The sequence below is a fragment of the Pristis pectinata genome, chromosome 11, assembly GCF_009764475.1.
Source record: "Pristis pectinata isolate sPriPec2 chromosome 11, sPriPec2.1.pri, whole genome shotgun sequence".
In the NCBI taxonomy this organism is placed as follows: domain Eukaryota; kingdom Metazoa; phylum Chordata; class Chondrichthyes; order Rhinopristiformes; family Pristidae; genus Pristis; species Pristis pectinata.
In genome coordinates this window covers 38661584-38688256 of record NC_067415.1, presented here as the reverse complement: position 1 = coordinate 38688256, position 26673 = coordinate 38661584, and the positions used below count along the sequence as shown (strand labels likewise).

General features: G+C 39.5%; 2 protein-coding genes across 12 annotated transcripts in view; both read left to right on the top strand.

The window, feature by feature from the left end:
* The window catches only part of LOC127576182 (interleukin-1 receptor type 1-like), a 50078-nt gene extending 34304 nt beyond the window's left edge, over positions 1 to 15774 (top strand). For 9 of the 11 annotated variants that reach the window (XM_052026584.1, XM_052026577.1, XM_052026580.1 and 6 more), the window contains 6 exons: positions 3522 to 3587; positions 6280 to 6409; positions 6521 to 6669; positions 10297 to 10440; positions 10605 to 10763; positions 13020 to 14758. In XM_052026584.1, coding sequence (XP_051882544.1) covers positions 3522 to 3587; positions 6280 to 6409; positions 6521 to 6669; positions 10297 to 10440; positions 10605 to 10763; positions 13020 to 13399 — 1028 coding nt within the window. In that variant the 3' untranslated portion in view covers positions 13400 to 14758. Of the gene's footprint in view, positions 1 to 3521; positions 3588 to 6279; positions 6410 to 6520; positions 6670 to 10296; positions 10441 to 10604; positions 10764 to 13019 lie in introns of all 11 variants that reach the window. The other 2 variants (XM_052026574.1, XM_052026575.1) reach the window with 2 other exon arrangements.
* Positions 15775 to 23253: 7479 nt separating this feature from the next.
* Positions 23254 to 26673, top strand: part of LOC127576160 (interleukin-1 receptor type 1-like) — a 29798-nt gene continuing 26378 nt past the window's right edge. Inside the window, 1 exon segment of the mRNA XM_052026548.1 lies at positions 23254 to 23298. Coding sequence (XP_051882508.1) covers positions 23254 to 23298 — 45 coding nt within the window.

The window sequence follows — 26673 nt, the reverse complement described above, 5'->3', positions numbered from 1 at the left end:
TTAATGTTGATGCTGTCAGGTTGGAGACTACCAAGATGGAATATGAGGTGTTGCTCCTCCAACCTGCGTCTGGCCTCGGACATCAGAGCAGGCCGTGGACAGACATATCAGTATGAGAATGGGAAGTGGAATTGAAGCGGCTGGCCACTGGGGTATCCTGGTTGTTGCGGCGGACAAAGATGCTTGACGAAGCGGTCACCCAATCTCTGTTGGGTCTCACTGATATAAAGGAGGCTGCACCAGGAGCACGAGATGCAACAAATGACACCCTCAGATTCACAGGTGAAGCGCTGCTTCACCTTGAAGGACTGTCTAGGGCCCTGAATGGTGGTGAGGGAGGAGGTGTAGGGATGGGTAACACTTGGCACAGTTGCTGGGATAAGTGCCAGGAGGGTGATCAGTGGGGAGGGATGAGTGGACAAGGGAGTCGTGAAGAGAGAGATCCCTGTGGAAAGTGGAGGGTGGGGGGAGGGCAAGATGTGCCTGGTGGTGGGATCCCATTGGAGATGGAGGAAGTTGTGGAGAATGATGTGTTGGAGGCTCATGGGGTGGTGGGTGAGGACAAGGGGAACCCTATCCCTGCTATGTCGGGGCGGGGGGGAGGGAGTGGGGTGAGGGTAGACGGTGGGAAATGCAGGTGAGGGCTGCATTGATAGCAGTGGAGTGGAAACTTCATTTTCTGAAAAAAGAGGACATCTCAGATGTCCTGGAATGGAAGGCTCATCTTGAGAACAGATACGGTGGAGGCAGAAGAATTGAGAGAAGGAATATCATCCTTGCAAGTGACAAGATGGGAAGAGGTGTAGTCAAGGTAACAGTGGGAGTCAGTGGGTTTGTAAAAGATGTCGGTGGATAACCTGTCTCCAGAGATGGAGACAGACAGATCAAGAAAGGGGAGAGAGGTGTTGGAGAGGAACCAAGTAAATTTGGGGGAAGGGTGGAAGCTGAAGACAAAGTTGATGAAATTGATGAGCTCAGCATAGGCGCAGAAGCGGAGAGCCTTGAGGCCTTCCTGATGGGGGTGGAAGTGCACAGGGACTTGACGTCCATGGTGAAAATGAGGCGGTCAGGGCCGGTGAACTGAATGTTGTTGAAGTGATGGAGAGAGTGCAAAGTGTCACAGATGTAGGTGGGAAGGGACTGGACCAAGGGCGACAAAACAGAGCCAAGATATGAGGACACAAGTTCATATCAAATGCAGTCATCAATGTAGCGAAGAAAGAGTTGGGGAGTGTTACTGGTGTAGGCTTGGAACATAGACTGTTCCACGAAGCCGACAAAAAGGCAGGCATAGTTGGGGCCCATGCGAGTGCCCATGGCTGCACTGTTAGTTTAGAGAAAGTAGGAGGAGCTGATAGAGAAGTTGTTGAGGTTGAGCACCAGTTCTGCGAGATGGAGGGTGGTGGTGGAGGGGAACTAGTTGGGTCTGTTGTCAAGAAGGAAACGGAGAGCCTTGAGGCCTTTCTGATGGGGGATGGAAGTGCATGGGGACTCGACGCCCATGGTGAAAATGAGGCAGTTAGTACTGGCGAACTGAAAGTTGTTGAAATGATGGAGAGCGTGCAAAGTGTCACAAGATGTAGGTGGGAAGAGACTGGACCAAGGGGGACAAAACGGAGTTGAGATAAGAGGGCACAAATTCAGTGGGGCAGGAGCAGGCAGAAACAATGGGCCTTATGGGGCAGTTAGGTTTGTGGATCATATGTAGGAGGTAGAAATGAACAGTACAGGGTCGGGGAACTATGAGGTTGGAGGCTGTAGATGGGAGATCTACAGAGGTTATGAGGTCAGTGATGGTGTGGGAGACAGTGGCCTGATGCTCCTTGGTGGGTCCTGGTTGAGGCTTAAGTAAGAGGTGTCTGAGAGCTGCCGTCTGCCCTCAGCAAGGTAAAGGTCAGTCTGCCAGACTACAACGGCACTGCCCTTGTCTGCATGTTTGATGGTGAGCTTAAGATTGGTGCAGAGAGAGTGGAGGGCAGTGCGTTCAGAGGGGGCAAGGTTGAAATAGGTAACGGGAGTGGTGAAGTAGAGATGGTTAATGTCCTGTCGGCAGTTAGAGATGAAAAGATCCAGAGTGGGCAGAAGGCCAGAACAGGCTGTCCAAGAGGAGGAGGGGGGCTTAAGGCTGGAGAAGGGGTCATCAGTGGGGAATCCTTGACAAAGAACTAGGCCCAGAGACGATGGAAGAAGAACTGGTCATCATGGCGAGCGCGGAACTCGTTGAGGTGTGGGCGCAGGGGGACAAAGGTAAGGCCCCTGCTGAGGACAGAATGTTCAGACTCAGAGAGGGGAAGGTTGGAAGGGATAGTGAAGACGTGGTAGGGGTTAGAGCTGGGGTCAGGGGAGGGTCAATGGTTGGAGAGGTGAGGCAAAGTGGGGTGGGAGGAAGATGGGGGCTCAGAGGAGTGAAGGGGGGATGAGGGGGGAGGCTTGAGAGACCGTGGGTTGGTTGGGAGTAATGGTGGAAGAAGAGGAGCAGTAGGACCCAGTAGCAGTGTGAGGGGTCTCGGCCTGGAGGTGGCCAGGGCCAAGGTCAGAGCCAGAGGTGGTGAGGGCCACAGCCTGGAGGCGGCCAGGACCAAGGTCGCATCTGGTGCTCCTGGTGTGTTCTCCTCTACATCGGTGAGACCCGACGCAGATTGGGTGACTGCTTCATCGAGTACCTTCGCTCCGTCCACCTCAATACCAGGATCACCCGGTGGCTAGCCGCTTCAATTCCACTTCGCATTCCCATGCTGACGTGTCTATCCACGGCCTCCTCTAATGTCTCTGAGGCCAAGCACTGGTTGGAGGAGCAGCGCCTCGTATTCTGCCTTCGTAGTCTCCAACCTGACGGCATCCACATCGATTTCTCTAACTTCCGGTAACCCCTCCCCTCTGTTTTCCCCCTCCTCCCCCCTTTTGTTTTCCTTCATTCCTGTGGTCCCTCCACCCCTTCTTTCTCCTCCCCTTTCCCCATGCGACCCGCCCACCACTTCCCTCTGGTTCCCCACCTTCCTTTATTTCATGGTCTACTGTCCTCTCCTATTGGATTCCTTCTCTAACCCTTTGCATCTTCCACCTATCACGTTCCAGCTTCTCACATCATCTCTTCCCCCTCTCACTTGGACTCACCTGCCAGCTTGTGCTCCTCCTCCTCCCCCTACCTTTTTGTTCTGGCTTCTGCCCTCTTCCTTTCCAGTCCTGAAGGGTCTCAACCAGAAACATCAACTGTTTATTTCCCTCATAGATGCTGCCTGACCCGCTGAGTTCCTCCAGCATTTTGTGTGTGTGTTGCTCCAGATTCCAGCATCTGCAGAATCTCTTGTGTATCTAGTGGAATAGATTGGTTTGCCACCAGCTAATGACTTCTATCAACCCAAATATAGTATGTGACCTTTCTTATTTTATGCCAGCAGAGAAATATAAGCAGTTGTATTTTACTATTGTTTTTCTTTTGTGTGCATGGTCATGGATTATAATATCCACAATAAATCTCTGTAATACTTTACTCATAGAATACTTTATTTTTATTTTCGCAGGTTGTAAAGCTAGTGTAGGCCCACAAATCATGCATCCCAAAAATGGTACAATTGAAATACTACCTGGTAAGTTTTTTTGTCAAATGGGTAAGGCTATGCTTGTGACATGTTTTGGTTATCTATTCTCTGTATGGCTCCTTCCTAATACTGTTTATTCCTATTCTCTGCCAAAATCTGAATGGAAACATTAGATATTTCATATAGCAGGCCACAAGATGAACACCGGATGATCTTACTTTTGAAACATGCCCTAAAAATAATAGGATGTGGCATCATATGTTTCTATCCCCATTTAACTGGTTGGAAAACCTGCATGTGAGTGTATTGCATTGTATTTATTTCTTTTAACAAGAAGGTAAGTCTTGTTTGGACCCTAATCATTGTGGAGTAATGAGGTTATTTTATTTTTAGATTAAATTCATTTCATATCCTTTTTATATTGGACATTCTTGGACATATTCTGGAACTGAATTAAATGTAGAAGTAAGTAGTTTTGAAGATGGATAGAGATGTTGGCGCAGTGACAGAGCAAGGAACAAATAGAGATGTTGAAACTAGCTATTATTTCGGGGACCTAGATTAGAATGTACTAGAATTTATTATTACTTTCATATCCTTTTTATATTGGATATACTGGGACCTGTAAAAGTCCATTCTAATATGTTTGATGTTGGTTTCGTTGCTTTATATTTCCAATTGTGGCAATGATGAAGTTGTTGTTGCCTTGATTGCTGGCTCTTGAAAACTCTTTTATTTAAAGTCAATAGATGAGATCAGAGCTATGCTGTTTTTGCACCCTATAATCTCTGAGCAAATTGCTGCACCCTGGCTAGAACCCTGTTTAGCAGGACTGGATGGATGACCGTGTTCGGAATTGCCAGATGATTATTTTCAAAGATTGGTGGATGTAGGCTCTGCACAACGTAATTCATGTCCAGCAATGGCATCAAAGTGCTGTTTATTTGTTGAATAGCTGTTTGAATTCATTTCTGATAGCTGTAGTGGATTGTCACCGATGCTTCAGTCTCTCATAAACTGTGATTGGCTTGAGCTGAAGAAGCTTTTGAGGTGATGCTAGGAGATGCAATGAAATGACTTTTCCATTTGCCTTTGAAGGCATCTTAAAGCTTGTTCCCAAGAATTTTTAGATTTTTAGTGCATCATTGTAACAACAGTTAATTTCTAGCACCTTGGGAGGTATTTCAATGCTAATGAGCGGGATTGCAGTGCTGGCTAGTCAACAGTTCCATAGAGAACTGCTGGCCGCCTACAGCACAAGACAATGCATTTCGGACTTATTACAATGCAAGAGGAGGCCATTGAGTCCATGCCAGCTCTCAGCAGAGCAATCTCATTTAATCCCATTCTTCCTCATTGTCCTGTAGCTCTACAACTTATTCTCTCTCACACATGCCCACCAACTTTCCCTTTTGATTCTTCTGCCACTTGTCTATGGAGGGAAAACTTGCCTGCTTTGCCACTTACCTACATCTGTACATCACAGCACAGCAGTGGAGTGACCTGACAAATCTGGCCCTCACTGAATCTGTAGTAATTCTCAGACTTCACATTTCCCACCATGCATGGATGTCTGGGACTTATTTTGGTCTGAGCAGCTGAAATGGCAGTGGTTCTGCTTAGCCAGTACATTTTGGTTCTATGTCTTTAGTTCCCATCAAATTCCAGTCACTAACCACCAAATCCATTTCTGCCTCTGGTTCTCTGTGAAACTGAAGGAGACTGTTTGCATTGTCAATATCATATTTGACCCTAGGTTGTGCTTCAAACTACATGTCCGTGACATCACTAAGACACTCTAATTTCTGCTATAATTATATCACTTATCTTAACCACTGTCTTATGTTATCTGTTGCTGATGCACTTTTCCATGCCTTTGTTACATCTAAACTTGCCTATTCCAATAAACTCCAAGCAGGCATCCATCTTCTGCCCTCTTATAGAGGTTATCCAAAACTTTACTGCCTGTGCCTTTTACTCTCGCCAGACCTTGCCTATTTTCCTTGTGCTTTCTGAGCTGCACTGGCTCCTGGTTAAGTAACACCTCTCTTTTAAAAATCCTCACCGCCCTGTCCCCAATTCTAAATCCCCTCCATGTCTTGTGCCTAATCTCTTCCAGCAAATGGCCCTTGAAGACCTTTGTACTCCTCCAATTTTGGCATCTTTATCCATGATGATCTTGCTTTCAGTTGCCAAGGCCTAAATCTCTTTGGCTGTCTGTCCCTCTTCCCTTTAAGATTATCTTTAAAAACTTTTATGATCATGTATTTGGTCATCAGTCCTATTTTGTTTGAAGCTGCTCCTGTGATGTACCTACTGATGTTTTGCTGGATCAAAGGCAATGTATAAATAAGATTTTCTTAATGATAGGCATGACAACATTGGGGGTGAAAATAGTGTGAAGAAAGAGTTCACAATTTTCAGTGCTAACTCTGTCATTTTTGTGCATAATATTTGTGTTTTTAAATTACATTTGAGCAAAATTGTGTAGTCTGCTTTTATAAGTTATCACAAGCATCTGATCCACGTTTAAAAGGTGGAAATCTTAATTATGTGATACTAGTTGTAACAGTATATTTGCAAAATGTAGAATTCTTCACTTTGACCAGTGAAACTATCTTTTTTCCATTTAACACAATGTTTATTGGGATAAAATATACTTTTGTTTTTGGTTAAGATGCTTAAATTCCAATTTTATGACAGTGAGGTGAATAAGAACATTTGCATGTTATTTGTGCAGGTTCAAATTTGAACTTATCATGTGTAGCATACACTGGATATTGTGACCCTTCCATGACAATTATATATTGGCTAGTAAATAACGAATTTATTGAAGACTATATCAACGAATCTTTCCAGGTTGAACAAAGGTATGCATTTGATTTTTCTGGGCTAAAATCAGCACATAGTTGAGTGCCATTAAAAAGGTTAACTGCAGCTGATATAATTTTGGACTTCAACGCATTAAACTCTTCTTCCAGTTACAGGAATAATGAAGGCCAAGGCAACTATTATCAGATGAATATAATTTTAACCAATTTCAAAGAAGAGTATTATAACAAGGTTTTTAAATGCATTGCACAAAATGGCCTGGGATATCAAATTGCAGCTATTAATTTTAGAAAAGCAGGTGAGTAGTTCATTACAATATTTAAGAAAATTAAATATCTTTGTTCAAAAGGACACTATTTCTGTTGCAGAGTGTCTGATTTCTGTCTGACCATATTGTCAATATCTTTTAATATGTTAATTGAGTTCTGACTTGACTGTGTGATATACATGCATATTTTTGGAAAATACTCTGGTTTTCATTTCAGCTCAGCTCATATTTAGCCTTTTGTCAGGAGTTCAGAGTGAGCATTAAAAGAAAAGAAGGCCTTGAAATTGGATTGCATAGCATCATATTTTTACTTGCATTGTAAATAAAATTACTATGAAAAATGAAAGGTGGAGATTTACTGTGTGGATACCAAAGTCCATAAATTTCATTCTGTGGTTCTTAATATGTTTGATGCATAATGCACAGGGGATACTGGACATCACTGTGATATCCAGTGATGTACCCAGCATATCTGACGCCACTTTGATAATTTTCAGTTACGTTGGAGTGGCCTACATGATCCACAAGCTACTGATGAAGAAGCAGTCTTGCAATGTTGCTCTGAATCCTACGTAACATTAAAGGGATAAACCCTGAGCATATACTAGGTTGGAATTGAGAACTTAATTCAGGTAGATCTCTAAATAATTTACTTACCCACCTGGATCTCCTTTGGGCATGTCTTTAACCACCCACCAACTCCACCCATGCCACCCAAGCTCATAACGCTCTCCTGATACCCATCTTCCACCACCCACCAATCTGCTCCCCATAATGCCCTCGTCCTAATTACTCACCTGTATCTCCAACTCCCAACACCCAATTACATCTGATTAAAATTCCAACCTCCCAAAACCAGAATCTTCGGGCTTTGTGCTATGGAATTTTTCCTCACAAGGCCCATGAACAAAACATTCATGGTCCACTGAGCAGGGATGGTTCAACATGCCTTTGTAATCAAATTTCAATCCAAAGGTATAATTAAATGTATGTTATCTATGGATTATATGGTGTGCTTATGCACATTCTTGAGGTATAAGAGACTTCTGTTGAATTTTGACATATCCTGATACTTGTCAAACCATTTATTGTTTCCACTCCAATATCCAACTTTATTTGTATCCTTTCTTCCAAAGATTAAAGGCTGTGGCTTTGGATATCTGGGACCCACTCATTGGAATTTCTTCCCTAAACCTTTACCCTTTCCTCTGCCCCTTTTGAAACCGTCTGTAAAACAGAATTTTGACTTGGCATTTGATCACCCCTCCAAGGTCATTGCCTGTTTCTTTTCCCTTGTGCCTTTATGAAGTTTTCTGGCATGTTAAAGGCTTGATGTAATGGATGTTGTTATCATCTTGTTTCAACTTTTTCATCTATTTCCATTATTACCTCCGAGGTCAGTGTCCACAATGTCTTCAAGTATATCTGGCTAAGTACAGGAGTGTATATAATGTAGGACTAGTAACCTAGCTGTCATGAGTTCAGTTCATGCCGTGGCTCTGAGCTGAATTCCGTTAATTCACTAAAAAGGAAAATAGAACAAAATTACATGCTCCATACTTTATCCCTTCCTTTCATCCCCCATGCAGTCTTGGCCTCCTGTTGTCCATCTGTGTGAGATGGCCTTTGATTAAACAACCTTTTGTTCTTGGTCTTGTCCATTGGTAGCACCAACAGGAGGCGGTGCCTCAAGAAGGCAACATCTATCATCAAAGATCCCCACCATTCAGGCTATGCCATCTTTTCACAACTACCATCAGGCAAGAGGTTGTAACGGGAAAAATGAACAGGTTTCTGAGGATTTGGGTCAATGAGGGAGAAAGAACACTTCAAAGGTGCAATAGAGTATTTTACTAAGGTTTAATAAGTAATATAAAAGATTAACAAACAACAAGTCTAAGACACAGTATAGAAAAATCAAAAATAACAAGTCTCACGCTCTTCTGCTCGTCGAGGACTCCGGTTTATGACGGCTGGTCTGTAGAATCTCAAGAGGGCCCTTGGTACCGATCATGATTCTGGTCCGAGCGGAAGTCTAATAAGCCTGTTCACTACTTGCATATAATCAAAAACCCGCGCCTTTTTTGCTAATCTACACATCCTGGTCAGCTATAACTCTAAAACTAATCATTATTCTTGATGATAGACAAGTCTTTACATTGTCAACCAAACCAGTCTAGTTCATCTCTGAAAAACAAGTTTATCATATCACAAATCTTGCATCTGCAAGTTTCAAGACCTCATGACCCCATGAATCAAGGCCTTATGTTTTACTTATCTTTCCATTTAACATGCCTGCTCATTGTAAGGATTGTGAGTAGACAACTCCATTTTAAGTATAAAGATCTGTTTTTAACCCTCTCATTACAGAGGTACAGAAGCCTGAAGTCCCATACCACCAGATTCAAGAACAGCTACTTCCCTTCAACCATTCTGTTCTCAAACCAACCAGCAAAACCCTAATCACCACTGTTTAGTAACACTATGATCACTTTGAGCACTAAAATGGACCTTTTTTGTTCTAATAGTGTTCCTTCTTGTAAAAAAAATTGTGTATATTTTATGTTTAATGTATATTTTCTTGTGAATGGTGCTTATATGATCCTGTGTTCCTGTGATGCTGCTGCATTGCAGATGTGCATATGACAGACTCGACTTTGACTTTGAGATCTCCATGCAGATACCTAGGATCTACCCTTGCCTCTCTGCCTTCTGTCTTCATATTACTGCCTGATGATTCATTGATAGACATGAAATCACATTCCACCCAAATGCCAGTGACTTTCATCTGATCTCTCTTCCTCTTCTCTCCAACTTCATGATTACCTCAGGGCAGTTAACTTATCTGCTCAATGACAATGGATGGACAAGACAATATTTTCTTCAACTGAAGGCCAAAGACTTGTATTGTTGCAGCCATAAACTTGGCAACCTTTGTCACTGGCTCCACTTTTCTCACTCCAGGCACTTGGGTAAAGCTGAGCTTGCAGCAGTTGTTCCATCTCAATTTTCAGTAATTTTCATTAAACCTACCTTTTTTTTCACCAAATTTTAAACACCTCCATGGCCTCCCCAGTATGGCTTGCCAACATTTTCTTTCGAATATTTTATTTATTTCTCTTCTCTTTGAAAGGTGTCCTATGATTTGTCATATTTTACATCGAAGGTCTTGGTAGTCATTGGAAACAGGTTTTCTTATTTATAGTAGGTCCAGTTTGATAAGTAACATTGTATTTGAAAATAAATAGCATTTTTAAAAACTCATTAGAAGTATTTTGGACCCTGCATATCAATTTAGATATTTTTAAAAATGTATTAATGTCATTTTTACTTTTCAGATGGGAATATAAACTAGTTTCAGAATTGTTTTTAAAATCCATTGCAAAATGAAGTAGCTGCCTTTGGTCGCTAGCAGATGTGAACTAGTCGGAAATCATGTTCGAGTACATGCTATTGACGTACAGTTCAATGACTTTAAATGCCAAACCGCAGAAACTGATTAGTTAGTCCAAGAAATTTGGCCCAATGTTTATCTTTACATTTTGCAGAATTGTAATTTTTCAGTGGTAATACCAGACAGGTAAAAAAATGCACTGCCACCTTCAAAATTTCTTATTCTTTCAATTTTGCTCAACTTTGCTTTTTGTTTATGTTCAGCTGCTGATTTTACAAGGGAGATAGTAGCCATATTTGGTGTGTTTGCCTGTGTTTTGTTCATCTGCGTTTGCACTTACAAGATTTTCAAGATTGATATTGTCCTGTGCTTTCGTGATACTTTTGCTGCAGATAGTCCTCAAAATGGTGAGTTCAAATTTTATTTTTGTTTTTTAAAACAAGTGTATGAACTTCAAGCTATATATATTGTCAAGTGCAGTTTAATTTGAAGACACATTAAGTCAAACTATTTCAAGAGAGTTGCAGTATTACATTTGATCAAATTAACATAGTGCTCTTTTTGCTTTCAGATGGTAAGAGATATGATGCTTATATCATCTATCCACAAAGCACTTCATCATGCAATCCTGATATACTTCTCTTTGTTATGAATATATTGCCACATGTTTTGGAATTCCAGTGTGGATACAAGTTGTTCATACCTGGAAGAGATGATCTTCCTGGAGAAGGTAAGCCTGTTGCTGCAGATCTCTGCCTGTTGCATTGAAAATCAATGTAAACATAAATTTTCTGAATATGGGCATAATTCTATTCAGGTAGTTCAATATAAATTCTTAATGCACTGCCAGGGAGAGGATACTTTTATTCATGTACTTGCTGTAGGCATAGTTAGCAAGGTCAACCTTTATTGCACAGTCATAATTGTTTTTGAGAAGGTGATGGGTGAGTTGCTGCCTTTGCCTTCTGCAGTCCATGTGTTGAAAGTATTCCCATTCTGCCATTCAGAAGTGCCAAGATTTTGACCCAAAATGATCACCATTCATTTCCAGGTCAGAATAGTATTTGTCTTAGGGAGAATGTATAGATAGTGTGGTCACTGCCCTTGTTCTTCTGGATAATGGACAATGCAGTTTTGAGAACTGCTGTTAGAACAGCCTTGGTAAGTTGTTGGCATGCATTTGTGGTTGCCAGTACACACAAGAGCCATGTTGTTCTAGAGGTAGAGGGAATGGATGTTTAAGCTGCCGGTTGGGATCCCAATCACTTGCGTCAATAATATAAACAGAAAATGTTGGAAACACTCAGCAGAGCAGGCAGCAGCTGTGGGAAGAGAAGCTGAGTTAATATTTCAGGTAGAGACCCTTGCATCGGTTCTATTGCTGTCTGACCTGCTGAGTGTTTCTAGAACTTTGTTTTTATTTCAGATTTCCTGCATCTGCAGTTTTTTGATAATCAATTAGATTACTTTGTGTATGATGGTGTTGAGCTTCTTAAAGTTTCATTCACCCTGGTAGATGGAAAATATTCTATTATGTTTCTAATATTTGCACTGAAGGTGGTGGAAAGGCTTTGCAAGTCAAGAAATGAGTCAATTATTGCAGAATACTAAAGGTCTCTGACCTTTTAGCTACAATGTTTATGTAGTTGGTTTAGTTAAGTTACAGGACAATGAGGAGCCTAGTATGTTGATGACAAGGAATTTGTGCTACTAGGTTAGTCAAAGCAGTTTGCAAGAGGTGCACAGATCTTTTCCATTACCATAGATCTATGGAGACATTGATTCATTTAGTATCTCAGTAGAGTGCGTAAGTGAATAGCAATGCTGAAAATAATGTCAGTCGAGATGTCCCGGTACCAGAAAATATCTGTCACTGGAATATAACTATTATTAAAGGCATTATAGCAGGGCACAGATAAAAATTCAGGGTAATTGGGCAAGATCCACATGAGTTCATGAAGGGGAAGTCATTGACCAACTGATTGGAGTTCTTCAAATAATTGTGGCACTATTACAATCCAGTCCCTTTCTTCTATTATTTGTATAATAAAGTCCAATGAAGAATAGCCACTATTAAATGCTCATGTTTTGTGAATGTGGTGCAGCATGAGGCTAGATGAATGAAATGAGTCTTGAAGCAATGGGGAACTTCAAGGCCAAATAGGAAGTCACAAATGAGCTCAGTCACCTTTACCCAGTGCTGTGTTATGAAAACATACAGGCAACCCCTGCGTTCTGCGGAGGGCTGTGTTCCTAGAAAATGAGCTCAATCACAATCTTCTGTAACATGACACCGTGTCATCTGAGCATGAGTCAAGAAATGCAGGTTGAAAAATAATAGATTTTGTGTTTATTTATTTTTTTTCCCACACAAATTCTGAGAGAATCTTATTCCATATCTCAAGTTTTTGGGTAATGATTTGTGAATTCTATAAGGGCGAATTTCTGTAACCCAAACAGCTGTAACGCGGGGGTTCCCTGTATTGTCCATTGAATGTGTTCGGTCATGGAGGTGGTGGAATCAAGGTCAGAACTTTAAAAAAATGGGCGGCGCGGACTTGTTGGGCCGGAAGGGCCTGTTACCACGCTGTAAATAAAATATAAAATTTAACTTTTATTACCACATTTCCCGCCCATTTCTGACCCAGCACAATCAGTAGGCCAATGTGTCTAAAGAATAACAGTCTAATAGTTTACATTGGTAGGGTTAGGAGGGTGTTTTGCAGGTTATGAGCAGGGACTAGGAAAGTGATCGGGATGCTTGAAGAAAAGACTGCTTTTGTTTTACAAAAGTCAAATTGTCCCATGCTAAAGGGCACTGAAAGATACAAAGGTGTGGTTTCTCAAAGATTATGGTGCGGAGTATATAGACTGGAGAATGCCCACAATCTTCCATGCACTCTGGCAGGAGGACACAACTGAATTCAATTGTTTTATTGAAAGGCCAGTTCTGTATTAATCTTGTACCTTTTTCTCCACTTTTTAGCTTTTGTTGAACAAGTAAAAACAAATATCAAAGAGAGCAGAAGACTGATTATTTTGATGGCAAGGTCTTTTGATGAACAGCTGTTTGAACAGCAAGTTGGATTGCATGATGCATTGCTGTGTGATCAAATGAAAGTTATTCTGATTGAGATGGAATATCATAATGATTATAGTGGCTTTTCTGAATCAATGAGACATATTATACAAAAGAAAGGAACCATTAAGTGGAAAAGCAATGAATGGACAACAAATTCTCCATCTTCAAACTCAAAATTCTGGAAACAAGTGAGGTATAATATGCCACCAAGATCTTCCTGGTCCCGGGGAAGTATTGAACACATTAGAAGTGCACGAAATGTACCCCAATCCATGGTTTTGTAAAGATTAGTAAGGTTACTACTGTAAGTACTTGTGTAAACTGCAGAGATAGCTATTACCGAACACCAAGGATTAGTTTTCACAGATCTTTTCGTTTAGTAACTGGAAAGTCAGTAGAATTCCAGTTTGCAATATTATGAGCTGCACAGAAATTTAAATCCTTGAAATTTTTATTTTCAAAACGTTATCTCTGTGGTATAGTATGATTTTTGACAGTTATGTATTTTTAATTGACATTTTTATTTTAAAACTGCACAAAATCTATTTTGTATTTAAATTAATACTTAGTGTCTGCATATTATACACAACGATTTTGTCTGCCTAATTTACTCTAAATAGAGGTGAACAAAGATTAGTAAGTGCATTCTAAAAACAGATTCATAATATTGTACATGTCTTCAAACAAACATCAGGCCCATTTTGTTTGAAAGTTTAATTTTGTTTTATGGAAGAGTATGTTACAGAATTCTGTGTCTTTTAACACCTTGCACAAATCTTAAAAAAATACCTAGCAGAATTATTAAAAATTGATAATGAGAAACAACAACACAGGGCTAATTTATATGAAATAAAATGGTGAATCGTGTGGTTTGGCTGCACATTTCATTGTTCTTTATAATCAGTATGCTCTATACTGAAAGGTCTATTTAAAAACAAGTTGGAAATTTTAAACATCAAATCTGGTACAAAGAAAGCATGCTCCATAAAAATGTTAAAGATAGATAAGAATCTCAAACAGCTTGCTTGGTGATGGGATGAGTGGGCTGAATGGACTTCTAATTTGTTTTTTTACCTACCCCTATACTTCCTTCCTTTCAGGCTTATTACATTGTTCTAGAGCATACATAGTATGCAGAAGTGGGTAGACTGCCTCTGTGCAATCTTTTTGGTCTATGTATCTGGAAAGCTGCTGGGAATTTGGCCGGGGAACCACAAACACTGGATTACAAATTCCTTTGCTGGTTTCCCTAGAATCCTTGTCCTGAAATGATTTATGAATTATTGGTTCCTCCATATGAGTTGCTCACACCAATGGGAGTGGTGCTGTGACTGAGAATTTCCTCATCTTTGGTCCAGTGGAACTATAACTGGTGAAATGAGGTTTACTGGCTGCACTTGAGGTGGATACATGGACCATCTGGGGATCCTGGCTTGGGTTGTGGTATAGGTGTGATTTTGACTTCATTCCAATATACAGTTTTATAACCTGTTTCCAGATGGCTCAGCTGCCCTTTTGCCTTGGCAGATTCCACCTGCGGCTGATCTAACACATGATATCAGAAGTAAATCAACAATAACCATTGGGGACCCCTCCCCTTCCCCCCATGCCCCCCCCCCCCCCTTTTAACCTTTCAAATCCAGAATCAGTAGTGGAGTTTACTGGCAGGCAAGAAGGGTCGCAGCATTTTACCATCCATTTCTGACTTCAGATGGTAATAGCTGACATGCTGTTTGTCAGGGCAGTGTTTTTTTTCAGTTCATGGGGTGTAATTGTTGTCATCTTTCCCAAAAAATGCTGTTTAATAAAAGTAAGCCATTACCAACGTGGTACAGCAAATGAAAAAAGAATATATGTTTTCACTTTCAAGTAAGGGGGTCACTTTTGCTCAATGGCAGATTACATAAATATATATCCTTGGCTCTCTTTTCCATTATACCCATTGTTGTGACCCTAGCAGATGGTCTTGCAAGGGAATATTTCTTTTGATGTATATGATCAAGTGCTCAAACTGACTTTAGTCTTTATATTTAGTGTCCAATAACGTGTAGCATATGTGAATAAATGTAATATTGGTCTGGTTGTATTTGATCATGCATGTATTATTGTATGCATGTATGGTGTCCTAAAGAACAATATGATAAACCTAAACAACTTTGGACCCCTTTGTATTTGCTGGATGTTAGTGTTAGATTCTGACTCCACATCAGTGTTGAGGATGGGCTCCAAAGAACTGAAGCTCTCTGACGGTGGAGATGTTTTTGGAGGCATTGTGTGGCTGTATACCCGTAGTGGTAAGGTGAATCCATTAACTTCAATGTGCACACTGGAAGCTACACAACTAGAGTTTAGACTCATGCTGGAGAATTAAGGTTTGTATACAAATCATTCACAAGACTTGCAACTTTGAAGTGGGAATGGTGCATGAAAGCAGCACAGACCCAGTCTGGATGCATTGGGTCTATGATAAAGCGCATGAATTCTTCAGTTCTTTGGTAGAATGGAAGAAGTGTTTTTCAGAGCAAAAAATATTGTTGAAATGGAGGCAGAGGATAAAAAGTTGCCCGATCAAAATGAAACTTTAAGGTACCATCAGAAAGCAACCTTACTACTGGAGATGGGCTCATACATTCTTACCACTTTAGCTGGTCAGACACCATGCAAGACAGGAGAAGTTGGAAGAGGTGATGGTTTGTAGAATCACTACAGTCCAGCATCTTTAGAGAATATAGAAGTTTACAAACTCAGTACCCTAGAAAACTAAGGCTAACAAGACCATTGGGTGATTAAAAGTCATGGGGGAAGGGAGGAGGAGTGTTGAAAAATCTGCTGTTTACTGCTGTATTGTAATTTTATCACTATCCGAAAGCAGGCGTTGCAGAACAATTTCATGCAGCTACAATCTAAATTATTGAAACACTAGATTCATCATTGGAGTGTGGATATAAAGGAGCTATATTGACAGAGGTGGCTTCTAAAAGTACCAAAGAATTTTGGTTGATGCTTAGAGTTAGTGTTGGAACAATATAGCAGCAGCAAAGAGATGGAGTCTAACATTAAGCTCAAGTCATATGAACAGTGCCAAATGCAAGGCTGATGAGAAAAGCTGCCAACCAATGTAATGGATCTCAAACATTACATATGTGCCAGTTCAAAGCAGTGGAATGTTTTAATGGTAAAGATGGATGGGCATATCACCTTAATATGTAAGGATAGACCCAGGATGGCAAGTCAGGATAATGGCAGCCGAGTCAGTTCTCAATGTAAGATAAACACTGATAACAAAAAGCCACAAAGAAGAGGCTTGAGTGATACTAAGGCTGATGACGTACTTGAAGAGCAAAGTTTAAACAGCATATCTACCACTAGTGTGTAATAATGGAATAAGTAGCAATTAATGTGAATGTTAATGATCAGTTTATCAATATGAACATCAATGCAGCTGCTGACTGTTCAATCATGAACAAAAATATGTGGGTTAGGATATTCTGCAAATTGCCATTAGAAAAAGCACAGAACATATTGTGGTAAGACACTAAAAACTCTAGGTCAGAGCATTGTGTAGCTTCTCATCATGGTCAGAAAATGAAATTACATATTAATGCAGGCAAATATACAAAAAGACCAAACCTCTTTGGGAAAGAATGACTCAAACAATTAAAGTTGGATTGGAAGAATGCAGTCAGTGTAAGCACTCCACACCATGGCTGGATACAGGTCTGTTCAAGGATTCATTCGTTAACATTAAGGGGCACAAGGCTTGCATGTGCATTAAGTTGATCACCAAGCCAATGTCATACAGGACTAGACTGGTGCTGTTAGTGGTAACCGCTCAAGCAGAAGAGTTGATCAAACTTGAACAACATGGACAAGACTGAAAATGATTGAGAGAGGCACCTCTCATCACGGTGTCCAAAGCAGACAAAAGTGTTTGGCTCAATCCTCAATCAATGAACAATCACCTTTGTTCCAGCAGATGTGGGAACCCAGTTGGCAACCAAGTCACAACAAAGATCCTTCCAGTATTTCACTGGGAAGAACCTTTCCTCTTTGGACCAACTGTTTGTTGCTTTACACTGTAAAGCACTAGTCTGTGTTTAAAATGCTATTACTTTCTGAAATGTTTAATATTATTTAGTAAGTTGCTAACTGTAACCAAGGTTATTGTTAATTTTTGGGTTGACAAAGCTCTCTAAAGAATATTATTGAAAGGTATAATGTAAAGATGATAAGATAAATCGATGTTGCTTGTGTGACCAGCACAAAATATTATAAGAGAAAACAATTGTGTAAAATATGTGAAATTGGCAGGATCCATTTATGTTACAGCACAAAATTGCACTGTCAAGGGCTGTTCTTACATCACAATTAAAAATTGGGTCATTAATTTTAAGTTCTGTGAATGTATAAATTATGTGGCATGCTCATCGTTGTGTTAAATCTTAGTATCTTAACTGTCTATGTGGTGAAACCCTACAGTTTACCACACTAAACATAAATTTGACAGAGAAAGTGTTATTCAGGCAAACAAATCTTCATTTGTACTTGGAATAATGCACAAAAAGACTAACATTACTGAAGGGGAAAAGATAACATTAATAAAGTTCCACTTCTGTACTATTAAAGGTTCAGTTCACCACAGTACAAGAAGAAAATAGCGTACATTTGGCAGAGGAAGTAGTGCTAGTACTAAATGATAAAGAAGAGATTTTTTGATTTGAAATCTAAAACCGTTACCTGAACATCATCCTGTTTACCAGTGCTAAATATCTGTCTTCTGTAAAGCCATTACAGGCATAATTAAAAGGAAAGTTAAGTTGTGATTTTTTTTTTAGCCTGTGTAAATTATATACCAGTTATTCTGAGCAATAAGAAAAAACATAGTGTTGCTATTAGGAATTAAAAGAAATTTTAATTAAGAAATTAGAAGTACAAGAAATTTGTGCTGTGGATATCTAAGCTTAGCAGAAATGAAAATTTATTAATGGAAGGAACTGAAAGAGTTTCTAACAAAGGATAAGTAGACTGGAATACATGCAAAAGAAGGCATTACTACAAATGGACACATTGATTGTATTTCCAAATGAATAAGGCAGATGAAGTGAACTGTATGGGCGAGAATATTAATCATTGGGTTGCTTATAATTTCCTAGATACCTCAAAAGATATAGAAGCAAAGGTACGGTCAATAGGAAGGTGCCTGATACAGCCCTGCATTGGATTTTCATTCTTCAAAACTATCCATTGTTTTGGAGTATTAAAATGAAGAAAAATGTATGAGAACAAACTTGCAAGGTGCATAAAGATAGACCATAAAAGCTGCTAGAAGTACAAAAAAAAAAGTGAAGACAAATATAGCTTCCGTATGGGCAAAACTGGAATTTAAAATGGGGAACAAAGAAATGGCAGAGCAAATAAGCCAATACTTTGGTTCCATCTTCACAGAAGAGGACACAAATAACTTCCCAAAACTACGAGGGAATCATGGGTGTAATGAAAATGAGGAATTAAAGAAAATTAGTATTATTCAAAAAAAAAGTGCTGAAGAAATTATTGGGACTTAAAGCCAATAAATCTACAACTAGGAGTACTGAAAGAGGTGGCCATGCAATAGCAAATGCATTGGTTGTCTTCTTCCAAAATTTTATAGTTTATGGAACAGTTCCTATAGATTGGAAAGTAATAAAAGTAACTCCACTATTTTAAAAAAAGGAGGGAGAAAGAAAAAGGGGAACTACAGACCAATTAGCCCAATGTCAGTAGTTGAACAATGCTAGAGCATTTCAAAAGATCTGATAAAAGGAAAATAATGGAAATTAACAAAGTCAACCTGAAAGTGCAGTCATGTTTGATAAATTTACTGGATTTTTTTGCGAATGTAACTGATAGAATAGATAAGAGAGACTCAGTGGATGTTGTCTATCTGCATTTTCAGAACACATTTGAAGAAGGCCCTTCTTCCTCTCCTCCTCTGACATCCCAGGGCCACCGATCCTTCCTCCAACACCTAACCTGCAGCTCCATTTGTGATTACTCCCATAGGGACCAACACAGAAGCACCCTTGGCAAAGATAAGTGGAGAAATGTTAATGTATTTTGCACAAAGTCAAGGTGTGACCTTGCAGCAGCCACCTACACTTGTTAGTCAACCTTAGCACTCTGTAGCAAAATGCAAAGAAAAGTTTATTGCAGCAACAATGGACAATTACTCTGTGCTGTTCCTACATGCCAGAATTCTGACACACACTTGCATGTACTAGGACTGGAAGGGAAATTTTAATGATGTGAACTACACGCTAATGGCAGGAGAACAGAGTTTTTTTTTGCTGTTTAATTACAATAAGATGAAACCAGCCTGTGATGCTTTGAAATACACCACTGTATCTTTGCAACTAGGCACAACTCAATCCAGCATATTTATTCACACCAACATTTTCAGTAGAAATGCAAAATCACAGGATAAACCTAACTTAAACAACATGTTTGGCTATGATGGCACATCAAGGGACTATTTGGTTAATTACATCAGTCCTGGCTTTCTGTAAGGTGAGTCCTGAAGTTTCCTAGTTCTTGGTTAGTTTTTGTTTATTATTACTTTTTTTTTGTTTTTTTTTAATTTTGTTTTTTTCATATAATCAAATTTCTTTTAAAATCTTTCTCATGTTTAATTATCAAGAGATTGGGAGGTTCAGATTATATATCTTACTCCTTGTGTCTGTATATGTTAACTGTTATTACAGTAATCCCGATCTCTTTGTATCATGTATAATTACTATTGTTATGTTTATTAATTTGAAATTTAATACAAAGTTTGAAAAAGAAAGAAAGAGTCCTGAAGTTTCATTTGCTACGTTCAAATGATAGTATTTAAAACCCTCCCATTCCCCCACCCTTGTATTCTGGCTTCTGCCCTCTTCCTTTCCAATCCTGATGAAGGATCTCGGCCTTAAATGTTGTCTGTTAATTTCCCTCCATATATGCTGCCTGACCTGCTGAGTTCCTCCAGGATTTGTGTGTGTTGCTCCACATTTCCAGCATCTTCAGTCTCTCATGAGTCTCTGATAGTATTTAAAATATTTTTTGTTAATAGCATAATGGATTCTGTTTTCTGTTGTTCTTGATAAAGCATTCCGTGTTCTGACATTGTTCTATGAATCTAATGGTTTCCTAAAGCTCACTTCAAATCTTGTTGTCATGAATTCCAGTAATCTCTATATTGAAGAGAAAATGTCCTTGATGTTGCTGCATAAAAGCTGAATCATCTCGATCATCTCTTGCACTTTCTGAAACCCTTCAGCTCATTCTAACAGGGAACCAAAATGCTACACTCATCATTACCATCCTGGAAGCTTCAGATGAGGCCAAGGAGAGCATCTACTTATATCTTGGAAAACAATTGTGGTCCATAACCCAGAGAGAGACAAACTGATCTTAGGTGACTTCAGCTCCAAGGTGGGAAGGGAAGCAATCCTTTGCAAGATGAGATCCACAAGGGAGGAATAGGGCAGCCTAAATCCAGCTATTGACAAACTGCATTAGAAGGACAAGCACAGGAACCTGTTAGAATATATCACTATCCAACTGAGGGATCACCAAAATGCTCACATCACTCGGGTCAAAACAGTTAACAGTAACTGCGGAACCACTGCCTTTTATTTCATAAAATATCTTCTATGTTCACCCTACTACTCATAATTAAACTAATGGAACATATGCTGTTAATGAATAGCATGAAGCATTATTACTATTTTGAAGATTTCTTTAAAAATTTATGGGAGGATTTGTGTAATGTCAGATTTCTGTTATTCAGGTCATTTGTAACCTGGGGAGCCCCTATACATGAGATTAAGCAAGCTTGTGACAAAGTGGTCAGCCTGTGTGCATGAGTTATGCATAGGAAGTGTTTTTTACTGTTTTCCAAGAAGTACTGAAATTACACAGTCTTTCTTCTCCTTATAGAACATTACAGCACAGTACAGGCCCTTTGGCCCATGATGTTGTGCCAACATTTTATCTTGCTCTAATATCTATCTAACCCTTCCCTCCAACATAGCCCTCCATTTCTCTATCATTCATGTGGCTATCTAAGAGTCTCTTAAATATCCCTAATGTATCTGCCTCCACCACCTCTGCCAGCAGTGCGTTCCACGCATCCACCATTCTCTGTGTAAAAAAACTTACCTCTGACATCCCCCTTACACCTTCCTCCAATCACCTTACAATTATGCCCCCTCGTGTGATCATCATGTCTTCTTTTCCTGATGAGCAGGAGAAAAAGCACTGAATGGGTGAGCAACAATTAATATAATATTTCATACTGTTTTACGATGTAGAAGAAGACCATATGGCTCATTATATCTAAGCTGGCTCTCAGAGCGATCAGTCCCATTCACCTATTCTATTTCAAATACAAGAACACAAGAAAATTGGAGCAGGATTATGCCTTTTAGCCCCTCAAGCTTGCCCTGTCATTCAATATGATCATGGCTGATCTACCCCTTGCCTCAACTCCTCCTCTGCCAGAACCCATCGCGCTCAATGCCATAATCTTTCAAAAGTATACCTACCTACACTTTAAATACTTCTAATGAGCTAGCCTCTACAACTCTCTGGGGTAGAGAATTCCAGAGCTTCACCACCCTCTCTGAAAATAAATTTCTTTTTACCTCAGTTTTAAATAATCGACCCCTTATCTTGAAATATGTCGCCTCATTCAATGTCGTCCCACTAAAACATCTTGACATCCATCCTTTGGATCTCACACTGTATGTTTCAATAAGTTCTCTTCTCATTCTTCTAATCTCCCAAGAATAAAGACCCATCCTGTTTAGCCCTTCTTGATCTTCTCAAACTTCTCCTCTTGAGAAGTAGCCTCTTTTGGAATCATATTTGGAATGCATGCAATGCCATTGTCCCCTTCCTTAGAAAAGGGGACCAAAACCCCAGTGCCAGAAAGGTCAATATATAATTTGCCCACTTAGCTACCTGCTAACTTATAATTCATGCACAAGAACACTTAGATTCCTTTGTACTTCACTCATTGGCAGTCTTTTCCATTTAGATAATATTCTGCCTTTTGATTCCTTATACTGAAGTGCATGACTTCACACTTTCCCACATAAAACTTGCCAAGTTTTTGCCAGTCACTCACTCTATCTATATCCTGTGGCAGAATCACAATATCTTCATCTTCCAACCTATTGCCTTTCCTGTTTTCATGTCATCAACAAACTTGAATATTGGATATCAATGTCCTTCGCTCCCCTCTGATTCTCCTGTCACCACCTACACTAGGGAAAATTAAAGTAACCAACTACCAACAGCATGTCTCTGGGATGTAGTTGAAGAGTACTTGGAGAAACCCATGTGCTCACAGACTGGAACTTGTAAACTCAATGTAAATCAATCCCAGTTTCTAGAGCTATGAGCAGCAGCACTATCTGCTATGCCATTGTGCTGCCTTCTGAATTAATGCCTTCTGCCTTCTGACCCAATCAGTTAGTATAGACCGAAGAGTGCCAAAAGAAAAGGTGAAATTCATTAGACAGATGACAGCTGATTGGAGGCTCTGAGGACAGAAGTATAAGGGCAGTACATGTGGAGGCAATCAGTAAGAGTGGGCCACTGAATGTGCCTCTCTGGCAGAATATAGCTGCTTGCACTGTAGCTCAGGTAGGGTAGAGCTCTTTAGTTAATGCAGAATTGAGTCTTGACTTTCCTGTTAATACTTGTTTCATTCTTAGCTGAATGAGTTATGCTAAATGAGCATCTTATGCTATCTGATGTTGCCTCACATTTCCAACAGTGCCTGTGTGTTAATGCTTTACATGCAGTTAAGTACTGGTGTTTTGCTTTGACCTAAAAAGGGCTCTCCAAGCTCAGGAATTTGGAAATGTCTTGCCTAAATGTTAAACTTCGGTTTTACTTCAGATGGTGCACAAAGATATTTGGGTGTTTGGCTTAGCTCCCTTCTCAATAATTGCTCTGATGAAATTGCTTATCTGTATTTGACATCCAAAGCCTTATTTAGAGTACAGCTTATCTCTACAGACTTGAGGTACAGCTTTCTGTTGGTGTTTCAAGGCAATATCAGCATTAATACACATTTATTACTAGATGAGTGAACTTTTTGACGATAATGTCCTTGGAAAATAATGCTGAAAAATTGATCTCTCCGTACCAGGTAAGTTGTGATCTATTTACATGCCTGTAGGATAATGCAAACTCAGTTCTATCATACTTAATCCACATAGCAATATAAATTAATTTAAATTCAGAAACAGCATTTACTGATGTTTTATGTGATATGCACTTCTAAACGTCAATATTAAAATTAGTTAAGTACATTTACAGTCTCTAGTTAAACAATATGTATCTGGAATAAACTCAGTCTGCTCCTAATGGGGCACTCCTATGCTTAGCCTATGTTAAGTGGCAAGTATAAACATATTGACATGATGTTTGTAATTTACTATTGTTAGAAAACTGAACCAGTTATATTTTGGTCTCATTTTTATCCGGAACTGCTTTAACTGAAAAGCATTAGCTTATGAGGTTAGGAACTGTTGGTGCAAACCTGGATCCCAAATTTCAGTGGTATAGTTTCACATGACAATAAATTGCATCACAAATGTTTCTCTGAATTAGTAACTTCTTACTTTGAGTTTGATGCAAATGCAAGCTTAGCCCTGCTGAAGAATGCTTCTGAAAAATAGTCATTACTGTGTTAAGATCACAGATACACAATAAAAATGATACCATGAATAATATAAGCAATAAAAGAGCGCTGCCATTACAGGATTCATTAACATGTAATGAACTAGTCTAACAGCGATCATAATATAATGAAATTCAATTTCAGGTTTGAAGAGTAGGAAGCTAATACAGCAAGTATTAGGTCTCCAGGTTTGAGTGAGACGAAGTCAAATGGGATAAGATAGGAAATAATGACACCAGACTGTTATTGCATAAAACTGTCAATGTTCAATGAAAGCTTAAAAAGTGGAGAAAAAGGTACAAGATTAATACAGAACTGGCCTCTCAATAAAACAATTGAATTCAGTTGTGTCCTCCTGCCAGAGTGCACGGAAATTGTGGACATTCTCCAGTCTATATACTCCCCACCATAATCTTTGAGAAACTGCTCCTTTGTATCTTTCAGTGCCCTTTAGCACGGGACAATTTGACTTTTCTGCTTCTGATTTAGACAGTCCCTATCCCACAGTAGACATGTAATGTACTGGGGTGCAGCTTTGGTTCACTTGATTATACACTCACCCCTATGTGAGAAGTTTCAGTGTTCAAGATTATAAGATTGTAATCTTCAGCAAGGAAGTTCTTTCTGAGAGAGTGCAATGTTGGAACAGTGCAGCATTGCCAGAGGGACTGTTGGTCAAGTGAGAAGTTAAATCAAGACCCCTGTTTGCTCTGCCTGGTGAGTGTTTGATCCGTCAACTGTATTTTCAAGAAGGCCAGCAAATTAATTCTCAGTGTCCTGGCTAATATTTCCCCCTGATCTACGAACAGATTATCATTTTCACAGCATGACTGCATTTCCTGTATCATTACAGTGTTTGTAAAGTTACAGTTGCGTGAAGCCTGTTTTTGATGAAAAAGAAAATCCAACGGGGCCTGCCTCAAACACTGTAAGGATTTGTTCTAATTGTGTTCTTTCTTGTAAAAATTGTGTATAATTTATGTTTAATTATGTGTTTCTTGTGAATGTTGTGTATCTGATGCTATGTATCTAAGGTGTTGCTGCAAGGAAGTTTTTCATTGCATCTGTGCATACATGTACTTGTGCATGTGACAATAAACTCGACTTTGACTTTACCACCCTATTGCAACATTCTGAATGGGGGAACGTAAACTAAATAATTATCACCATCTTACTTTAAACAAAAGATAATTAAGTCTATAAAATTGGTGCAATTTGCTTTTTATTTAGACTTCATATTTTGTTCAGGAAGATGTTAAAATTAGTGATAATTTACATTCTTCATTGTGTGGGATGTACAAATTATTGAGTGAGGGATTATTATAAATGAGAATTAAACACAAAGTAGTCAAAGAATTGGCATGATTTTTGCAGGAAAATTTCTGCAAAAACTCTCAGCATTCGCTGACATTACTCCAGTCTTTCCTCATAACTGAAACATTCCATCCCAAGCTATATCCTGGTAATTCTTCACTGCACTCCCTCCAGTGCAATTACATCCTTCTTATAGTGCAGTGACCAGATTGGTACACGGTACTCAGCTGTGGCCCAAGCAATGTTTTATAAAGTTGTACCATAATCTCCTTACTTGTATGTTCTATGCCTTTTGCCAATCTCGCTGAGACTTCCAGCTTTTTTTTTGGTGGGGGTTTCTTGCCTCCTTCACACAATGCTCTTTCAAAATAGAACACCCTTTTGCTGTGAAGGGCCTTGCCATCAAGAAATCCTGCCAGCAGTTCCTGGAAATTCCTGCTGAGTCTGGGCCATTATTTTGGGTCCTTTATCAGAGAGGATAATATATTGCACATTTCAGAGAAACTAATTATGAATCGTTGTTCAGCCACAAACACTGGTTCATTTTCACACTGTATTAATGAATTAATCCATTATTCTCCCAAGATAGATCATCCTGTTTGATGGTTTGACCACTATCAGGCAAAGGTGTTTGAATGGAAAATGTTCTGGATTTATCAGGATTTTGAAAGGCTGGTGAATGGATTTCACATTGCAATGATTTGGGTGTCAATATTTCTGAAGGTTTTTGGGGATAGATCTCAACATGGTGAAAACATAATTTTTTTACTCTTCCGTGGGTTTGTAAATTTTGTGGACAGTCAGACCGCAAAGGTTTTCAGAAAACAGTTTGATTGAAACGAACACATGGCATGGTGTGGTCTAATTTATTTATTTCCTTGGGTTAGTGTCCTAAATCCAACTGTTTGTGTCTCTGTATGAATTGCTTTTCCACACTGTCTGTGATTACATTAAACAAAGAATTTTTATGCATACTAGAAGAGATACCAATATACAGTATATCAGTTTATTCAGCACACTTAAGTCAACCTGAAATGAGAAAGCATACGATCAACCACTTTTGACATCTTTCTTCCTGTGTGATCGGCGTGCGTGTTAGAGAATCCCACTTCTGGTCATAGTCTGTTGGTCCCATAACTAAAGTAGTCTTTGATACAATCATAGCCCTGATTGCTATCAAGATGATACCACAGGCATCCCCATTTTCTCTAACCTCTGTTCTTCAGTGGTCTTCTAGGTTCCTTATCTCCTTCTCTGTTGGCTTAGCTATCCCATAGCCGCCTTGCTTTGAGATGAGCAAACTGTGAGATAGCTAAGCCTGTCTGCAAATATCCCACTCCTCATTCCTGATGCAGGTCTGGCTACAGTAATCACAGGGATGATGGACCAGATGGTCAAGGTGGTAGGAATGATACTTTTAGAGTTGTGATTGGTAGTCAGATGTTTAGTTGTGTGAGCTGGGGTGGGTCAGCTGAGGCCACAATGTGAGTGGAGGAATGATAGTTTGGCCAGAGTAGGGGCAGATGT